Source organism: Stegodyphus dumicola, chromosome 10 (assembly GCF_044657685.1).
Source record: "Stegodyphus dumicola isolate Sdum_Otavi_A_Nest chromosome 10, ASM4465768v1".
Taxonomy (NCBI): domain Eukaryota; kingdom Metazoa; phylum Arthropoda; class Arachnida; order Araneae; family Eresidae; genus Stegodyphus; species Stegodyphus dumicola.
In genome coordinates, this window is record NC_140777.1 from 98,444,248 (window position 1) to 98,463,756 (window position 19,509).

At 32.6% G+C, this 19,509-nt stretch overlaps 1 protein-coding gene across 1 annotated transcript in view; it reads right to left on the minus strand.

Annotated features, from left to right (window-relative positions):
- Positions 1 to 4,368: 4,368 nt before the first annotated feature.
- OXA1L (OXA1L mitochondrial inner membrane protein) overlaps positions 4,369 to 19,509 on the minus strand; it is a 54,310-nt gene continuing 39,169 nt past the window's right edge. Inside the window, exons 8-9 of the mRNA XM_035358564.2 lie at positions 10,983 to 11,145; positions 4,369 to 4,687 (exon numbers count right to left, since the gene is read on the minus strand). Of these exons, the coding sequence (XP_035214455.1) occupies positions 4,527 to 4,687; positions 10,983 to 11,145 (324 nt within the window). The 3' untranslated portion in view covers positions 4,369 to 4,526. The remainder of the gene's footprint in view (positions 4,688 to 10,982; positions 11,146 to 19,509) is intronic.

Here is a 19,509-nt window from a genome sequence, read left to right on the forward strand (position 1 = left end):
GAACGCAGCAGCAACTTTTCAGAGAGTAATGAATAACGCGCTGAAAGAATTTCAACAATTTTCAAGAGCCTATATTGATGACATAGCTATATTTTCCATGGATTTCGACACTCATCTCCGACATCTGGATAAAGTTTTTACCAAACTAGAGTCACTTGGATTTACTATCAATTCGAAGAAATGTTCGTTTGCAAAACCTCAAATTAAATATTTAGGACACATCATTGGATCAGGAAAACATCAACCAGATCCCGAGAAAATAGAGGCAATCAAGAAGCTGGAAACGCCGAAAACGAAGAGAGATCTTAAAAGTCTGTTAGGACTATGTAATTATTATCGCGATTATATCCCAGGGTATGCAGAGATCGCCTACCCACTCACAGAACTCACGAAAAATAAACAACCGGAAATACTCGAATGGAAAGAAATTCGTGAGTCAACATTTCAACAACTGAAGGAACGATTAGCGATGTCAACGGAGCTGATCACCCCAACATTGCAGGATCCGTTTGTCATTCATTCTGATGCATCCCAAATCGGAATAGGTGCATGTTTGTCACAGCAAAGGGGAGAGAAGCAATTTCCCATCTGCTACGCGAGCAAGAAATTATCGAAACCTTAACAGAGCTGGCCGACAATAGAGCGAGAAGCTTATGCTATAGTATGGGCATTGAAGAAGTTTGAACCTTGGATATTCGGTTCATCGGTGAAAATTGTGACTGATCATAATCCTCTAGCCTTTATAGTGAGAAATGCTCCGCAATCGTCCAAATTACAATGATGGGCCATAGCTTTGCAGAAATATAATCTCGAAATAGAACATTGCCCTGGAAAAAAACTGTCAAACGCGGATGCATTATCCAGACTTCCCACTTGTGAACTTTGAACATTAATTTACTGTTCATCTTCACGAACATTTTGTATAGTTAATAATTATATAGTTTTCTTTGCTTTTCATAATCATTTTACAATTTTGTGCAAATAAGATGTTTATGTAATTTGAAATAGATAGAGAAATTATTGGATAACAAATATTCGAGGTAAGTGGTAAATTTAGATATTTGTCTCCCAAGGATTTAAATCATGCTGCAGCATCATTAATTAAAAGGAATGTTAAGAATATAATTTTATATATATATATACGAGGGCTATCCAGAAAGTAGATTACGTTTTGGAATAAAAAAATAAACAAAGTATAGGAAACAAATTTTATTATATACAGATGAAAGCCACACTCAAATACTACTTTTCTACATAGTCACCATACAAATTAAGGCATTTATCGTAGCGATGTACGAGCTTGGAAATTCCTTCGTCGAAAAATTCGGCCGCCTGCGCCTTCAACCACTTCGTTACCTCTTCTTGCCTTCCATCTTGCACAAAACTTGTGGTAACCAAGCTTTTCGCTGATGATTTCGTGCAACAAACTTCGCGAAATTTGTGGAAAACTCAAAGAAAGTTCCGTTATTGTGAAATTTCGATTTTCACGGACTTTAGCATCGACGTTTTCGAGAAGTTCGGCGGTCACTATGCTGGGTCTCCCACTTCGATCTTCGTCGTGAACATTGGTTCGGCCATTTTGAAATCTTATGACCCACTGACGCACTCCACCTTCAGTGATAATGTTGTCCCCATACACTTTCTATCGGTTTACAGTTTTTTGCAGTCAGAAACCTTATTACTGAGCGCACCTCGCGGGATTTTCAATTAACGCAGACATTTCAAACCGTCACAGTATCTGAACGGAGCACAGCACGAACCTCTCACTAGCACGGCTAGATGCAGACTGAGCTGCGCAACGCTCTGACCCCAAGATGGCCGCGCTAGCCCCGCCCCTAGCGGACACAGACGGAAACGTAATCTACTTCCTGGATGGCCCTCGTAAGAAACTTAATAATTTTACTGTCATCATTGGAATAATACTAGGGTATATTTTAACATGTTTATAAAAGAAAATATCAACTTGGTTTCTTTGAATTAAGAATTGATAAATTGTTACAATAATAATAAGGTTCGGAACAAGTGAAGTTAAAAATGATTTATCTATGTTTATATATAAAAATGTGTTATCTATGTTTATGTAGTAAATTGAGGTATGTCTATAGTAATTGAGATTTGAAAATTAGGAGAGAATGTATAAAAGTATATGTAGTTTTTTTTTCTTTTTCACGTTGATCGCAAACAGTTGCTAGATTTTAGTTTCCAGATTGCTGATTGATTTGTAAATAATATCAACAACAATCTTACGACGGGGGTGTGATATCTGGCGACTGTTTGGCGATCAACAGAGCATACTTGGCGCAGGTAGCCCTTCTCCGAAAAGGGTTAATGTATTTATTAGGAGTTGCATGTTAGCCTCGGAAGAGGAAGGTAGTAGATTGTACTATGCGGTAGGAGCGACGTACTGCTCTGAGTAACTATTATATTATTATTGGAATTATATATTTAATAAATGTTTGTTTCGTCTTGCTAAATGGTGCCTTGTTAAACCACGAAGTCATCACAGATGTCACTTATTCAGATTTTGTAATAAAGAAAGGACTTTGTTTTTACTTAGAAAGCTGATGCACATTTTTTATCATTTAATCAATTGCATTTACTATTCTGTTTGCACATAATAATCGCTGTTCACCACTGTAAACAAGCATTTTTTATTCTGTTTACATTTAAAACTCACTTCGCAGTGCTCTGATCTGATAAGTGTATACATTTATTTACTCAACAATTATTTACAAGAATTATTCATTCTACTATTATGATGAATTACATAGATAGGACTATGTTTTTACTCGCAAAGCTGTTGGACTTTGCTTTACACATCTAGTATTTTATCATCTCATTTTATTATTCTGTTTACATCAAATAACGGCGTTTCACTACTGCAAAACTTAAAAGTTGCTATTCTGTTTATGTTTAAAAATCACATTCTTATACTTTCATTGCCGCCAAAAAAATTCGCTAAATCTTGAAGGCCAAAATAGTTTCGCGCCAACTTAATCCACTTATGGAATTTTAGCCCTATTATCTCTACTTACTTTCCTTTTCTCAAACTTATATTTTTGTTCTTCTCTCTGTTTAAACATAATATACTCTTTGTTTCAGTTATATTTTCCAGTTTTCTTTAGATAACCAATCACTTACTAAATATTTATCAAAACATATATAAACACAAAAAAATAATACTAATTCAAAGGAAAGAATTTAAATTCATATTTAATTTTAATTTGAAATCTGAAGTGCTCTCTCTACCTGCAAGAAATTTCTCCAACTTACTTTTTGCAAAAATATTTTGCAATTCAAAGATGCAGAAAAACTAATAAAATTTTAAGTCTAACATTCATATCAATAAATTCTAATAGGTTGAATTAACCACTAAATAACTTACTTAATAATAAAGAAAAGGGACAAACAAGGGAACTGTATAAGTGGGACAAAACTTGAGAATAAATAATGACAATGCATTATCTTTTTGCCCTAAAAGGCTATTAGGCTAGAAACCAGATTTAGCATTGTTTAACTTTTCATTCCAGTCTATTCCTATTCAGCAAAGTGTTAAATATCATTCTTTCATGTTTAGTCTATCTGCTATTAATTAACAAACTATACTACTAAAAAACAATATACACAGTTTTTAAAAATATAATTTTTTAAAATAATTTTTAATCCAACTGATTAAAATAAATATGCATTTAATTCATGATGTATCTAATTAAAAACATTCAACATTTTTATATTTATATTTTTTCACTTTTTAAATACACAGACAATATATAATGCTTCCATGTTAGTCTAAATGCATATTCATCATATATTTCATAGAATGTTTTGCTATTCCACCTGAGCCATCTCTCTTGATAAACCATATTAAAATTTGAAAAAGCCCTTTTGGATTGATTGTTAAAATCTGAACCCTTTTAAATTACTTTTCCTTTATTAATTTTACTTCAACACATGCAGAAAAATACTTGTCTGCATATATATAATTATTATAACTTTATCACATTCCAATGCTGATAAAGCTCTTAGCTTTGGAAAAAAAATTACTAGAAATCATCTTTATCACAGATTGAGGTGGTCACCAGTCAATCGGGCTCTAAGCTTATTCGTTCTTATTTGCAAAAAACATTGTTCAGGTATAAATATACTCACACACACACACAAAAAAAAAAAAGATTATTCTTATTGCAAAAATTTATAACTGAGCATATTTTAAATGTTAATCAAATCTGTATCTTAAAATCTTCAACTGTAGTTACAACAAATACATAATTGAAATGTATTTGAAAGTATTGTAAAACTGCTTCTGGGGCCCCTGAAGAATGCACAAAAGACAGACTCAAAAAATTATGTTATTCAATTTTAACAATATTTAGCACACAAATTTTCTTTATTATTGTCAACTTTTAAGTTGGACTGAAGGAAGGAAAAGCATTTTTTTACAAGGTAAAAAGACACTCTAAAATACAATCACAAAAATTTTCTAATATCAAACTCTGATTTTAATGTACACTATATTTACATGAAATTTACAATGCTTTCTGTTTTGCAGCAATATTTGCAGGTCTGGGTTTAGTGGGATCATATGAATAAGTCCTAGGTATAGGTCCTGTACCATACTTCTGAAATCTAATTTCATCCATTCTTCTCCTGTCTTCTACAGCAGCTAATATTTTTTGATCTTCGTATGCTAAAAAAAGAAAAGATTCAGATTTTAAAGTTGCACTACATGGTTTTCAAACCTTCTTCTAGTATGACTCTCTCTCGTGTGTGTGTATATATATATATATAGAGAGAGAGAGCTCTTAAAGAATTTTTAAAAAGTGAACTTAAAAATAGCAAAGAGACGAATCTATGCTTGTGCTACTAGATTGAAAATTATAAAAATTGAAAAGGAATCGTTCAAAACTTTTTTCTTATCATATGAAGGTTTAACCATTTCTTCGCCTAGTAAAGAATTACCAATTTGAGTACATGTACATTTAATGAAACATTCAAATATGTTATCTAAACTGAAAATTAACATCAGCAAAGATAATTTTTTTAAAAACATTACTCAAAACAATACAACAATTTATTAATCTCCTCTGTTTAATACTTCAAACAGAACTTGTCAAAGGAAAAGTGTTTTGAAGCCTTAAACCAAGTTAATGATGAGTTCTGTTTACATGTTTTGTTCCTCTGAATCATTTGAGACTCGCACCGCTTTTTAGTATCAAACTTTAACTTTAAAACAACATTGTAGTAGTTTTCAAATGTTCAGATCTTTTCCCTACATGTATTCGTACTCCACTAAGACTAAAAATTATATACAAAAGTTAAAAAAAAAAAAAAAAAAAAAAAAATTTTTTTACAAAAAACTTAAAAAACCTAAAAATGGCTAAACTAACTAGATACACAAACAAAATTAAATTAAGAAGAAAATTCTACATCAAGAATTAAAGAATCAATTATTTCTTCAAAACGGAAAAATAACTTGTTTGGTCAAATTATTTAAAGCCAAAAACAAGGGCAGCTCAATTACTTGAAAATTAACTTTTTGTGAATTTTCACTTATTCTCATAAGATACTCAAAGATAAACTGCTGGAGTGAGCTTAGTTACATTGAATTTTTTTTTTTTTTTTTAATTAAAAATGCAAACTAGGAAAATTACGAAACAAAAGACAAACATATCTTTCTTTAATCTTACATCTCAGAGAATGCTTGAAAAGTCCAAAGAATGGATGCCGATAGGGTTGCATGAATTTAGATGACCCCTGCTAAGGGGTTTACCAAAAAAGGAAAAACGGGGGGAAAAAAAGCTTACAGAATAATCCGTGAAGGATGAAAAGCAAACAACTAAAAACAATGAAACAGCCCATGCTTTCTGGGAGTGATTCAATTGGAGGTGAAACTGGAATGGGGGGTGTTAACAAAGCAGAAGGTAATGAGGATGAACAATGGCACCATTTTTTACTAATATACTTTTAATAGAATGATCCAAGATGGTGATGCTTCTTTACTATTTTAGTTTTAAAACTGGCTGAAAGATAATCCGTGAAGGACGAAAAGCAAACAACTAAAAACAACGAAACAGCCCATGCTTTCTGGGAGTGATTCAATTGGAGGTGAAACTGGAATGGGAGGTGTTAACAAAGCAGAAGGTAATGAGGATGAACAATGGCACCATTTTTTACTAATATACTTTTAATAGAATGATCCAAGATGGTGATGCTTCTTTACTATTTTAGTTTTAAAACTGGCTGAAAGATAATCCGTGAAGGACGAAAAGCAAACAACTAAAAACAATGAAACAGCCCATGCTTTCTGGGAGTGATTCAATTGGAGGTGAAACTGGAATGGGAGGTGTTAACAAAGCAGAAGGTAATGAGGATGAACAATGTCACCATTTTTTACTAATATGCTTTTAATAGAATGATCCAAGATGGTGATGCTTCTTTACTATTTTAGTTTTAAAACTGGCTGAAAGTTTCAGGAAAAAGAAACAAGGTGTTAAAAAAGTCATTCTTCATGTAATCAAGCTATAAATATGTCTTACGAAATTGAAATAGGTCCTTTGTCAAGTAAAATAGGATAGAATGCCAGTAATTCTATTAAGTACATAATTAATAGTACTTTAAAAAAATCCTAGCTGAATACAAAGAGAAAGGAGAACATGTCTCAGATGTAAGACTAAACAAAGGTATGCTTGTCTTTTGTTTCATAATTTTTCTAGTTTTCATTTTTAATAAAAAACTTTTTCAATTTAACCAAGCTTGCTCCAGCAGCTTATCTTTATGAGTATCTTATGACAATAATTTAAAATTCACAAAAAGCTAATTTTTGAGCTGCCCTCGTTTTAGGCTGTAAATAATTTGACCGAACAAGTTATTATTGCGTTCCCCCCTTCACATTATGTTAAGAGTTCATAGATTTGGAATGAAAAACGAGAACAGTACTTGATGAAGTATCAAAACACTCCAAAATCACACTTTTACAGTCGTCGAAGAACTACTATAGACACGCTGTAACAATCAGCAACACATCCTTCAGGCAATCAGGCTATAACGCTGAAGATAGCTTCACAGCAAAGCACCAGAGTACAGCTCCTGCCTCTGCTCGGTCATTCTTGGAATTCTATATACTCTTAAGATTCTCCACACTACAACTAGCGATGCAGTCGACGATACACAACAGTACAGCTCTTGAATTGGTTCAGTCATTCCCAGAGTTTAGCACACTTTAAGACAAAACTCGATGATACACTAACTCATGATAAACTAAAAGACTCTCTTGATGCACTCGACAACCAACTTGGTGCTTGACTTTGAGACACTAACTCAATGACTGACTATCAACTCATTAGACGAGGCACTAACTCTCTGTGTACCAGCAGGGTTTACTTAGCTTTTGGATTGTGTTTGAGAAAATTCTGGGCTAAACCAGTAAGAATTCATTCCAGAAGGTTCTCCATCTGTCTATGGTGTATTGCCAATTTTGTCACCAAATGGACAATTTCTTGCCAAATGTGGCATCCCTGCCTTCCCCTTGCCTATTTATGGCAACCCTGTCTATCAACAAACTAGCTTACCACGTTTGGACATTTCGTAACACTGCTCCCTCCTAAGGACTGCATGTCCCGGGCAGTACAAGCCTTTGTCAGAAGCCAAATTCGATACAAACAAAACGTTATAAAACAAACAAATAACACAACTAAAGAAACAAATATTTACACTATTTACAACTTGCTACGTACAAACTTTACACAGAAATCAGGTCAGAAAATTAATGCTTAAGAATTATGGGTACCCCTAACAATGAGAAGCACTAGGTACTATGGCTATAGTATGGGGCTAATCTGTCATGATGAACGACCTTAGGTTTGGAATTAGGGGGACTTACAAATCCGTATCAAGACGTCGTTCAGTCTGCTGAGGACTGTATACAGACCCTCTCAATACGACTGCAGTTTGGAAGAAACACCTTTACGAGGACTCGGATTCCACAGCCACACCTTATCGTTTTACTGGAAGTGATGTTTGGTGGCACTTGCATCGTATCTCTTCTTCTTCCTGTCCGTCGTAATGTTGATCCACTCTCGGGAAAAACCCGTGCACTGTTCCTAACCGGGCCTGGAGCTCTTGCACATACTCCTCAGGCGAGGAATGTATGTCCGGAGGGCGGCCGAAAAGCAAGTCACCTGGTAGACAGAGATCACGACCGAAGAGCATCTGTGATGGAGAATAGCTGGTGCTTTTGTGGACAGCACTACGCTAAGCAAGCAGGAACAGGAGCAGCTTGCGATTACAGTCTTCTTGGTTCTTGGAAACCATGAGCGAGAGGTGGTTGAGGATTGTACGGTTAAACATCTCCACCATGCCATCAGACTGCGGATGTAACAAGGTCGTCTGCGTTTTCGTGATTTCCAGCAAGTCACAGAGTCCCTTGAACACAGCCGGAGTGAAGTTCCTACCATGGCCGGAATGAATCTGAAGGGGGATCCCAAATTTGGATGCCCAATTCTGTAACAGAACTTTAGTTGTCGTGACAGCCTTTTGGTCTGGAACTGGTAAGCTTCGAGCCACTTTGTAAAGTAATCCATGGCAACGAGGATGTATTTGCTGCCATCCGTGGAAAAGGTCGAAGTATGTCGAGGACAATTTGCTCGAAAGGTGCTCCTACATTGTATCGCTGGAACCTTCCTCGGCTACGTCCCTTCGGTCCTTTCTTGGCTGTGCAAGCATCACTAGATCGGCAACACTTCTCAACATCAACTCTCGCCAAACTCCAGAAGAAGAACTCTTGGACCTTGTTTAGTGTCTTCATATAGTCGAAACGCTCTCCTGTTGAGCTGCTGTGTATTTCCTTTAGAATATCAAGCATTCGTTTTCAAAGAAGCATCAGCTGCCATCTCTTATTAGCCCCATCATCACTTTCCCACAGTCGATATACAGCCTTCCTCGGCTACGTCCCTTTCTTGTCAGAAGATTGGCACCACTTCTCAACATCGATTCTCGTTGAACTCCAGAAGAAGCGATCTCGAATCTTTTTTTGGTGACTTCTTATACCCGAAATGTCTCCTGTTGGGCTGTTACATACTTCCTTCAGGACATCAGGTATTCGGCTTGAGGAAGTAGCAGCTGCCATTAGTTTTATCGTTGCTTTCCCAATAGCCAATATAAGACTCCATTTCAAAAGTGGAATGAATCACAGAGAACCCAGTACCTTTTAGTTGTAGGACTGAAAATGGAAATGTCTTGCCACTTGGGTTTTGTACTGGATGATTCCTTCAGTTCTATTATTGGCTTAATGTCAGGATCCGCTAATTGGTCTTAACTTTTTCATCACTCCACAGACCTGAATCAGTTGATGCTGAAGATGTTATTTGATGGATGCTCGGATTCGCCAATCTGCACTTAGCCTCTGCTCTCGAACAGGACAAGGCTTCCTGGATAAAGCATCCACTTTTCCGTGGGAGGAGCTTTTACTATGTTTTATCTCAAAATCATATTCCTGGAGTTTTAACATTCACCACTCTCACAGGAATGAAACCTCTCGAAAGGTCTACTAATGTGGAGACCACTAATATCTCTCTTGGGCTATTTTCAGGGTATTCAATTAGTCCGAATCTGAAGCTACTCTTTTCTATGGAGCAGGCTGTTAATAATTCTGTCATCGGAAAGATGGTGACATCTGTTTTTGTTGATACTTCATGAGCTGAGGGAATGATACTCTTCATTTCAAACACAGTTATATCTTGTTTTGCAGAGTGCATTTCGTTACACATTTAAAGTCCAGTGTAAAGTCGTACTTTCACAAAATGTCCAGTCCAAGTATTAATTCGTCCACGACGGAAGCCAAGTGTTGGTAGGTCTCATTTCTGAAGTTCATTTTACCTTCAATGGGAATCTTATCAGCTGTCACTGCTTGTAAAGTCACACAGGGTGGAGTCCAGCACAATCTTTTGCTCTTTTCCCAAACTACATCTGTTCTCATGATAGTTACATTTGCTCCTGTATCTATGATCATCTTACAAGGATGCTTATTCATGTATTCTTCAAAGAACAGTCCGTTATTTCCGCCGCTCAATGAAGAGATTTGAAGAACTTTCAGAGGGGCTGCATCTTTGCCTGGCAACCTCCACCCCATAAGATTGCTGCATTTTAGTTTCCATGATTTTGTTTCACAGATGCTCTCTCCCAGTCCTGATTCATGTGACAGTTCCTGCGGAGATGTCCTTCCAATCTGCAGTTCCAGCACTTGATGATTTCCTTTCTAGTATTGCTTTTATTCGGTCTTCTTAACACCTGCCAAATCTCTCTTTTTTCTCAGTTTTGCAACATTAAAATTTGAATCTTCTATTTGAGCCTTATGTGCATTATAAGCATAATTTAAAAAGTGACACACTGCAAAGGTGTGGATAAGTTATAAGCATGATATGCATCATAAACAATACACATTATCTTTCAAAGAGTAAACATTTGGCAACATAATATTTTTTAGTGTTACAACCATCTGTGCATTATAAGCATTATAAAGATAAGTTATTAACCTCGTTAATATATTTAAATGCATACAGAAATTTACAACAATATTGACTTGAAGGTGGACAACTTTTATATATAAATATACGATAAATTTTTGACTTGAAAATGATACACTGCAAAAGTGAGGATAAGATTAGAGCTCTTTTGGTGCTGATGACATTAAAAAGAGCCTTCACATAATATTTAAAAATCACAAAAAAATTTCATTAGGAATACATGGGCTTAAAAATAGGGCAGCCTAATGGAAAGTACAATAGATTTAAGTTTTTTGCCCATACTTCTCCCCCTTTGCAGTTGAAAAAAGTTTTGCTTCTTGCCATTACAAACCTAAATCATATCTGACTAAAGTATCTACATAAATATTTTTGTATATAAATATCCAATAAATAGAGTAAAATACTAATATTCAAGACCTTAATCCACAAACAACATATTAAAAAAATTTTTTAGCAACTAACCTTCTTTTATTCCACCAACAAAACTCTTTTTGGGTAATTGGAATTTTGGATCAATTGGCTGCTGTGTAGGCAACTTAAAATATTGACGAACAGGCTGCAGCTTTAAGACAGATACAATTGCCAGTGTGCAGAAATTAGTTGTACACCAATAATATAGCACAGCCTGTAAGAAACAGAATCATGTCATTTCAACATGTAAAATGACAATCAACAAAATCTAAGATTTACATCAGAATTTGCAAATATATTTTCTCATAAAATAATTGAATTTTACCACTGATATGAGCAATAACTGTTGGTTTTTTTTTTTAAGATTGGCATATATATAACATTCTCAAAAGAATCATCCACTTCTAACAAAAATACATTATGGCAATATACTAACAGAAAACTTTATTAAAGAAAATCAGACATAAGAAATCTTACCACATTCTACCAAACCATAATAATGGAAAAAAAAAAAAAAAACTCTCTCTTCCAGATACATTTTTAACTCATTCTTTTTACAATTTAATATCAATGTTGCCAAAATATTAAAACTTAAAATTACGCTTTATAAACAAATACTATCAATTCCCCCCTTATTTGTATTTAAAGATATAATTTTAATCAGTCAGTCATGTCCATACTTTAATAGTTCATCTTTTAATTTCACCCTAGGTAGATACTTTGTTAAAATATCTGCTTCTTGATTTTGTGAACACACAAACTGAGGAATGATTTGATTCATTTCATATTCATCCTTAACAAAGAAATATTTTCTATTAATGTGCCTTGAACTGCTACTTTGTTTTGGTTTTTTAATCCAATCTATTAATGCTTGACAGTCTGTTTTAATTCCTATTGGTTTGTCAATTAGATCAACTTGACCCAATTCTTCAAGTAAAAAGATGTACCATTTAACTTCACATGCACATTCGCAGAATGCTAAAAGTTCAGCTTCCATTGTAGACAGAGCAACTATTCTTTGTTTGTTGCACTTCCAATTTATGAAATTTTTGCCTAATTTAATGAAATAACCTCCAAATGATTTTCCATCTTCAGTGGTACACCAACTTGCATCTGATGTAGCATTTAATTTCCCATTGTCTGAAGTATACACTAAGCAAGTATTTTGTGTTCGTTTAATATATCGAAATATCCTCTTTACAGCTTTCCAGTGTTTCTCTCTGGGATCTTGATTATATCTTGCCAAATTACTTACTGCAAAAGCTAAGTCTGGTCTTGTGCCTGTTGCTAAGTACACCAATGAACCTAATGCTTCTTGATATTTTGTCTTCGACACAGGTGGTGAAGATACTATGTCATCAAGATTTTCACCCAATATTCCTGGAGTCTTGATAGGTTTACATTCATCCATTTCAAAGATTTTTAAGATTTTAGTTATATAGTTTTCTTGACTGAGTATAAGTTTTCCAGATTCTTGCCGGATGTCTATTCCTAAAAATTTTTGTGTTTGAGCGACTTCTCGTAATGTGAATGATTTAGATAGTTGAGAGATGATGTCATTTATCTCAGAATTTGAATTTCCAATCACCATTAAGTCATCCACATATGCTGTGATAAAATATTTGATCTTATCTTTATAAATATAAACACACGGATCTGACTTTAGTCTAGTTAAATTCTTTTCTTTAAGAACTTTACATAATTCATCATACCAGCATTTTCCTGATTGTGGTAATCCATATATACTTTTGTTTACAAGATATACTTTGTTCAGATCTGATATAAAGCCAGGTGGTTGTTCCATGTAAATTGGTTTATCCAAGTATCCATTTAAATATGTAGTTTTTACATCGAAAAATCTTATTTTGTAGTTTTTGTAAACTGCAATCGATAGTAATGTTCTAAAGGTTGCAAGTCTCATTACTGGGCTAAATCCATCTTCATAATCAATTCCTTTTCTTTGATTAAATCCGGTCGCTACTAGTCTTGCTTTGTAAATTGTTTCTAAATTACCCTTTTCATCCCTTTTTGAGAATATCCAGCAGTTTTTAATAACTTTCTTATCGATGGGTCTTTCAACTAATTCCCAGACTTCATTAGCCTCCATTGAACTCAATTCTTCTGTCATTGCTTGGAGCCAGAATTCACTTTCAGCAGATTCTATAGCTTCATCATACGCCTTAGGTAATCCTTCATTTGTATTGTATACTACATAATCTTTTAATTTTTCTGGGGGCTTCGTAATTCGCGCTGGTCTTTTCTGTACAGAATTTCCATGATTGTCATTTCCAGGTTCTTCATTTATTTGCGGATACTCGGTTGGCTTTTCCAATGAATTGTTATCATCGTGTTCATCATCAGTATTGGATGGCAAAATTTTCTCAGCTTCTTCATCTGTTGTATTATCTTCTCTATAGTATCTGTTAGTTATTTCTGAATTATTTACATTTCCATTAGTTTGTTCCTTATAAAAAATAATAAGTTCTTCTAATATTTGATTTTTATTGAAATTTAAATAATTTTCTTTAGTAAAGGTGATCCAAGTTTCTGTTCATCAAATTTTACATCTCTCACTTCTTGAATTTTATTTAGTTCAGGGATATAAATTTTGTATGCTTTTCTCTTCATGCTATAGCCTATCATAATTCCTTTTTTAGCTTTTAGATCCATCTTTCTATGTTTTTCTCGTCTTATATGAACATATGCTTCACATCCAAATCTTTTAAGATAAGTAATGTTAGGCTTGCGTCCTTTATATTTCGTATGGTGTAAACCTTTTATCATTTTTGTGACTCCTGTTATTCACATGTACAGCTACTTTAACGCTTTCAGACCACAATTTTATTGGTAATTCTGCATCAATTAACATAGTTCTAGCAGATTCAATTATAGTGCGATTAAAACTTTCAGCTTTTCTATTACTTTCCAGAGTATAAGGGGTTGTAAGTTCATGTTTAATTCCCATTTTTTCAAAAAACTCTTTTATATTTTTAGCTAAAAACTCACTACCATTATCACTACGAATTCTTTTTAGTTTCTTTCCTGTTTGTCTTTCTTCTTGAATGATAAGTTTGATTAGAGCTTCTGAAGTTTCACTCTTCTTCTCAATTGTTATCACAAATATGAAATTACTGTAATCATCTACCACTGTTAAAAAATAACAACTTCCATCTATTGATTTCTCAATTGGTCCAACTAAATCTATGTGCCATAATTCTAAAATATCTTCAGATTGCTTAAATTTCACACTTTTATAAGATGTTCATGTTATTTTCCCTAATGTACAAGGTTCACAATTGTTTTCAGTTGTTTCAATTGTTTTACATTTTCTAATCCAATGACCGATGAGTGTTTTTTCATTTCTATCAGCCTTTGATAATTTATATGACCTAGTCTCTGATGCCATAGTACATCATTAACATAACTAATTTTAGCTTCTTCAACAATATTTCCTTCAACTTCAAATTTATTTCCATTTCTGTTAGCTATATATAGAATGTTTCCCTGTTTATTGATCACTTCTGCTTTATTTTTGGTAAAAATTACTTTTAAATCATGATCTACGATTTTTGATACTGACAGCAGATTTTTCACTTAAATTCGGTACTTGCAGAACATTTTCTACTCTCAAGATGTTCTTATTTCTATCAGTTTGCATTTTAATGTTACCATTACCAACTGATTTGATCATGGCCCTTTTTTCAGCCGTCATTATTTGTCGTTCTTAATCTTTAAAATTAGTAAATATTTCTTTATTAGTTGCCATGTGAGATGTGGCTCCTGAATCAATAATCCATTTAATTTTTCTATTCTCGTGTTTATTTATTTTATTCTTTTCATCATTTCTATTTTGATTAAGATATGAGCTTTCTATTTTCTTAGATACTTCAAATAAGCATGTAGCTGATTCATATTCTCTTTCCTTGCTTGACATTCTATAAGTTTTATTTGTTACATTTCTCTGCTGTCCGTGTTCTTGTTTAGTTTTCATTTTACATTCAGTTGATTTGTGGCCGAATTTTCCACAGCAAAAGCACTTTATACTATTATTATTATTTCGACATTCTTTTATTAAATGTCCTAATTTTCAGTTTTCTTTTGCCTTAGAACTTACTTCTATTTCTTTTCCTCTTTGTTTATTTTTTCCTTCTGTTTCTTTTAAAGCTTGTCTAATTGAAGCTAGATCTTTCTCTTTATTGCTTTAATTAATTTTAACATCAAATTCAAATTCCTTTCTAAGTCCTTCTAGTATGAAGTAAATTAATTCTTTATCTCTTATTTCATCTCCAACTTGAATACTTTTACTTTTCAGAATAACAGCTCTATTCATATAATCATCTACTGATTCATTTTGACTCATTTTCAGTTGAGCTAATTCTATTCTGCATTTGATTTGAATATCTTCTGTTCTTGCCGCCATTTCATTTTTGATTTTCTCCTATAACTTCTTTGCGTTCTTTTCATTCGCATATTTTAACGCTTGTGGAGTTGTCATAGTTTGATTCATTATATTTCTTGCTATCACGTTATTATCATCCCATATTTCCCAAGTTTTTATTTCAGTTTCGAAATTAACATCATCCTTTTTATATGGTTTTGGTGGTTCATCAGCTTCTATCACACTTCTCCATATCTTTAAACTTCTTAATTCACTTTCAACTCTGTTGGCCCAAATAAGATAATTATCGTCACTTAATTTTTCTATATGACTCAAATTTATTATATTATATGCCATATTTTCTAATTTATATTCACTAATTATTACAAGTCTAATTTATCTCTTAGAGAAATTGGCTATTTTGTTAAGCCTAAACAACATCAATGTTCTATCTGAAAGTTTATTAACAGAGGGGGCAACCACGCTCTGCTACCAAATGTTTTTTTTTTTTTTTTTTTTTTTTTTTTTTTTTTTTTTTAAGATTGGCATATATATAACATTCTCAAAAGAATCATCCACTTCTAACAAAAATACATTATGGCAATATACTAACAGAAAACTTTATTAAAGAAAATCAGACATAAGAAATCTTATCACATTCTACCAAACCATAATAATGAAAAAACTCTCTCTTCCAGATACATTTTTAACTCATTCTTTTTACAATTTAATATCAATGTTGCCAAAATATTAAAACTTAAAATTATGCTTTATAAACAAATACTATCAATAACTATTGGCATAATTTTTTTATTATTACTTTTTTTCCCTTTAAAAAATGCCATTTTGTATAAGATATTAACATGGTAAACAAAAATTTCTATCAATGCCGAAATAAAAAAGGTATTAGGATTAGACATATACCTCCCAATGTCCATAATCCAGAATGATCTAAAACTGGACCTCAAGACCATCAGCAACCTTTTTTACTTCTTTGTATGAAGTAAAAGAAGTATTGTAATCACGGAAAATTTCGGGTAATCATATTTCAATGGAAGTATCACTATCGAACACAATTTAATGAAGTTTTTGTGTGACATCTTTATGTAAGGACAGAATAAAGGACTCTTTTTCCCCAAAACGGATTGTCAGATGGCTTTAAAACAGATTCAGAAGAGATTTTTTTCATGACATCTGTGCATATGTATGTACGGTAAAACCCAGCTTAATGCGGGGGTTACATTTTATCAAAGTAGAACGTTATATGAAATATGATTAAACATGGTCATCTCTATAAATTATGGGGTTAGAGGGAAACGGGTATAAATTTTACAAAATGTTCCAAGTATTTTTCATTATTTAAGTTCATTAAATATGTTTTTTATACATATTTAACAATACAAACTAAAAACTTATTTCTTACAAATACTGAAACAACAAATGAATATATAGAAATAAATAAAATTTTAAGTCACCATTTATATTTTTGATCATTCAGATTTTTCTGCATTTCCAATTTCCTGCTTAATTAATTATTATTATTATTTTTTTTTATAAAGAAGGTACCTAATGTCACTTGCATTTTTCTTCTGCACTCAATAAGGGGACAATTTTCAATAAATAAGTCCATAATTTCCGGTTTGGAAGCTAAACTGGTGTTAGAAATACTGTTCAAAGTTCTTTTGCTTTTCTTCAGAATCACTATTTTTAATATTTTTCTGGTCTTCTCAATCCACTAATTCCTTGAGCTCATCAGTAGAAAGATTTTCTGCAAATCTGCTTTTTCTTGCAAAATTTCTTTGAGATCTTCCAAATTTAGTTCATCTAAACCTGTTTGTTTCGCTAATTCCACCATTTTGCCATATCAACAACAGAATCTCTAGTGTCATTGTCCTTATTTAAATCTGGCCAAATGTTTTTCCACACTCCTTTCAAACATTTTTTTGTTACTTCATTCCAAGAAAGATTAATGTTTTCTATAGTATCCATGACTTTATAGTTTCTCCAAAAATCTCTTATTGATTGTTTATCATCTCCATCTGTTTTTTCAAATATTTGTCTAAATGTTTGCTGCGTTTTTGTATTGTTGCTTAAATATTAACAAGTTTTATTTTTGTTGTATTCTGTAACTTTTTTATAATTAATTTTATTTGATTAACTATTTTGAATATTTTGTAATCCTTTGTTTACTTGGTTTATTAATAAAACATATTTTTTAAAAAAGAAATGCCACGTTTTATCATGTATTTTACTCCTAGCACTTCAGCACAATGCACCGAAAATTTAAAAAAAAGTTTGCATCATTTCCCCCTTTCTCTGTTGTATACAGTATTTCTATTTGAGGCCTAGTTTACTGGTAAACTGTTCATCATTTTAATTTTTATTAAATGTATTCAATCCGCATTTGCATTTTCATATTAGCATTTCTCCATTTTACTTTTCCTTGCATTTATTATCTGAAATGTATTTTGTGCAGCTTCTTTGTTAAACTATCTGGATGTGGCGAATGATTTCACAGTTAAGAAACCTTCCAAACATGCGATTTCATTTCATTTCTATTATTCACATTTCAGCTCATCATAACCTAATTCACTACCGATGTGTTTGATTCTTCAGAATCCAGGTCTTTTATTTCGGCCCCTTCTCCTTCATTTCTCTGATGTGCCTTTCTGGGACTGTGATCAAGACTCATTCATGTGAGGTGAGCCTGGGGCTTTAAAGGTAATTGAGGTCCAATCAAATTACTGTTGTAACCAAGAAGTTTCTCAAATAGGTATAATTTATATTTAAGCAATATATAAAGCAACAAGTAAGCTAAATGAACATGCATGTCGTTTGTATTTGCAACTCATGAAAGCTTAACAGTACAGCAACTGTGTAACTAAACACTAGAAAACAGTCTCCAGTTCCTGCAGAATCACCCTAGAGGGTGGGGGGGGTGGACCCACTAACAACTCAACTGCTAGTTTGAGTTTCGGTGGAATTTTACATGGGCATAAATTTTTTCCTTGTTTGAGTAAATTCCTTTGTGTCACTTTTATTAATTTTGTCATGTCATTCTTTTGCGAGGTGTTTGCGTTTTAATTAAATTAATTTTATTAAATACACAAAGTTTATATCAAATTAAAATTTAGTCACTAAAAATTTTGAGCTAGATAGTAAAAGAATGCTACACTATCAGATATTGTAATGTTAATATTACTAAGTATTTTTATTGGAATGTAGGTATTTTTTATAGAAATAACACTGTAATATTTACTAGTAGTTTATCCATGACTACTTTTCATTTGCTATTTTCTTATTATAGCAATGTTCTTCAGAAATTAAATTAATCATAAAATTTTCAGATGATAAAATTAGTTACATAAATGGGAAAATATAAATGAGGAAATATTTTAATTGAAGGAATTTAAAGCTTTGATGATTTTAACTTTTGTTTTTTGTAAACTTTAAAACACAATTTCATTATTTAGCATAACAAATTTAAATTAAAAACATTTTTATCAGGAATTAATTTATTTTTACAAATTCCTTATTCAAACCATTTTATGATTATACAGTCAAAAGTCGTTAATCCGGACTCGTCGGGACTTCGGCGATTCCGGATTATTGATTTTTCCGGATTATAGATCATCAGTTTAAATCACGTAAGATGGCATGCAGAAATTCTAAAATTAAAAATATGAAACCGTAATTTATGAAATAAAGAACAATTATGATCTAAAGGGTATCAAAATTTACAAAAAAAAAAAAAAGCTTAATATTTATTTGTTTACTTTAGTAAACATTTCTTTCAATGTAAGTTGTTTAAGTTGCTTCGTTTTATGTGATAATACTTTCTCTTTAATTCTATAAACAGACATAATTTTTTGTTCAGTTACAAAGTTCCGCTGTTCAAGTCCCGTTAATTGCTGTGCCGAGAATACCGACTAACTTGTCAATCGAAATTTTTTCGTTTTCACTAACCTCTCTGTCACATTCTTCATGTCTTTATCCATTTTTTGCAGCAATTCCACTTTTTGTTTGATGGACATCGAAACATACTTTCGTTTTGTACGATCCTTTGGGAGCTCCAGAATCGGAAATTCTATTTGACATAATCGAAAGTTCAAGTTTACTTTTATAGTATTGCTCTTACAGTCTGCAAAAAATAATAAGCCGGTTCCAATTCGAAAATTAAGGAACAACGCAATCATCAAC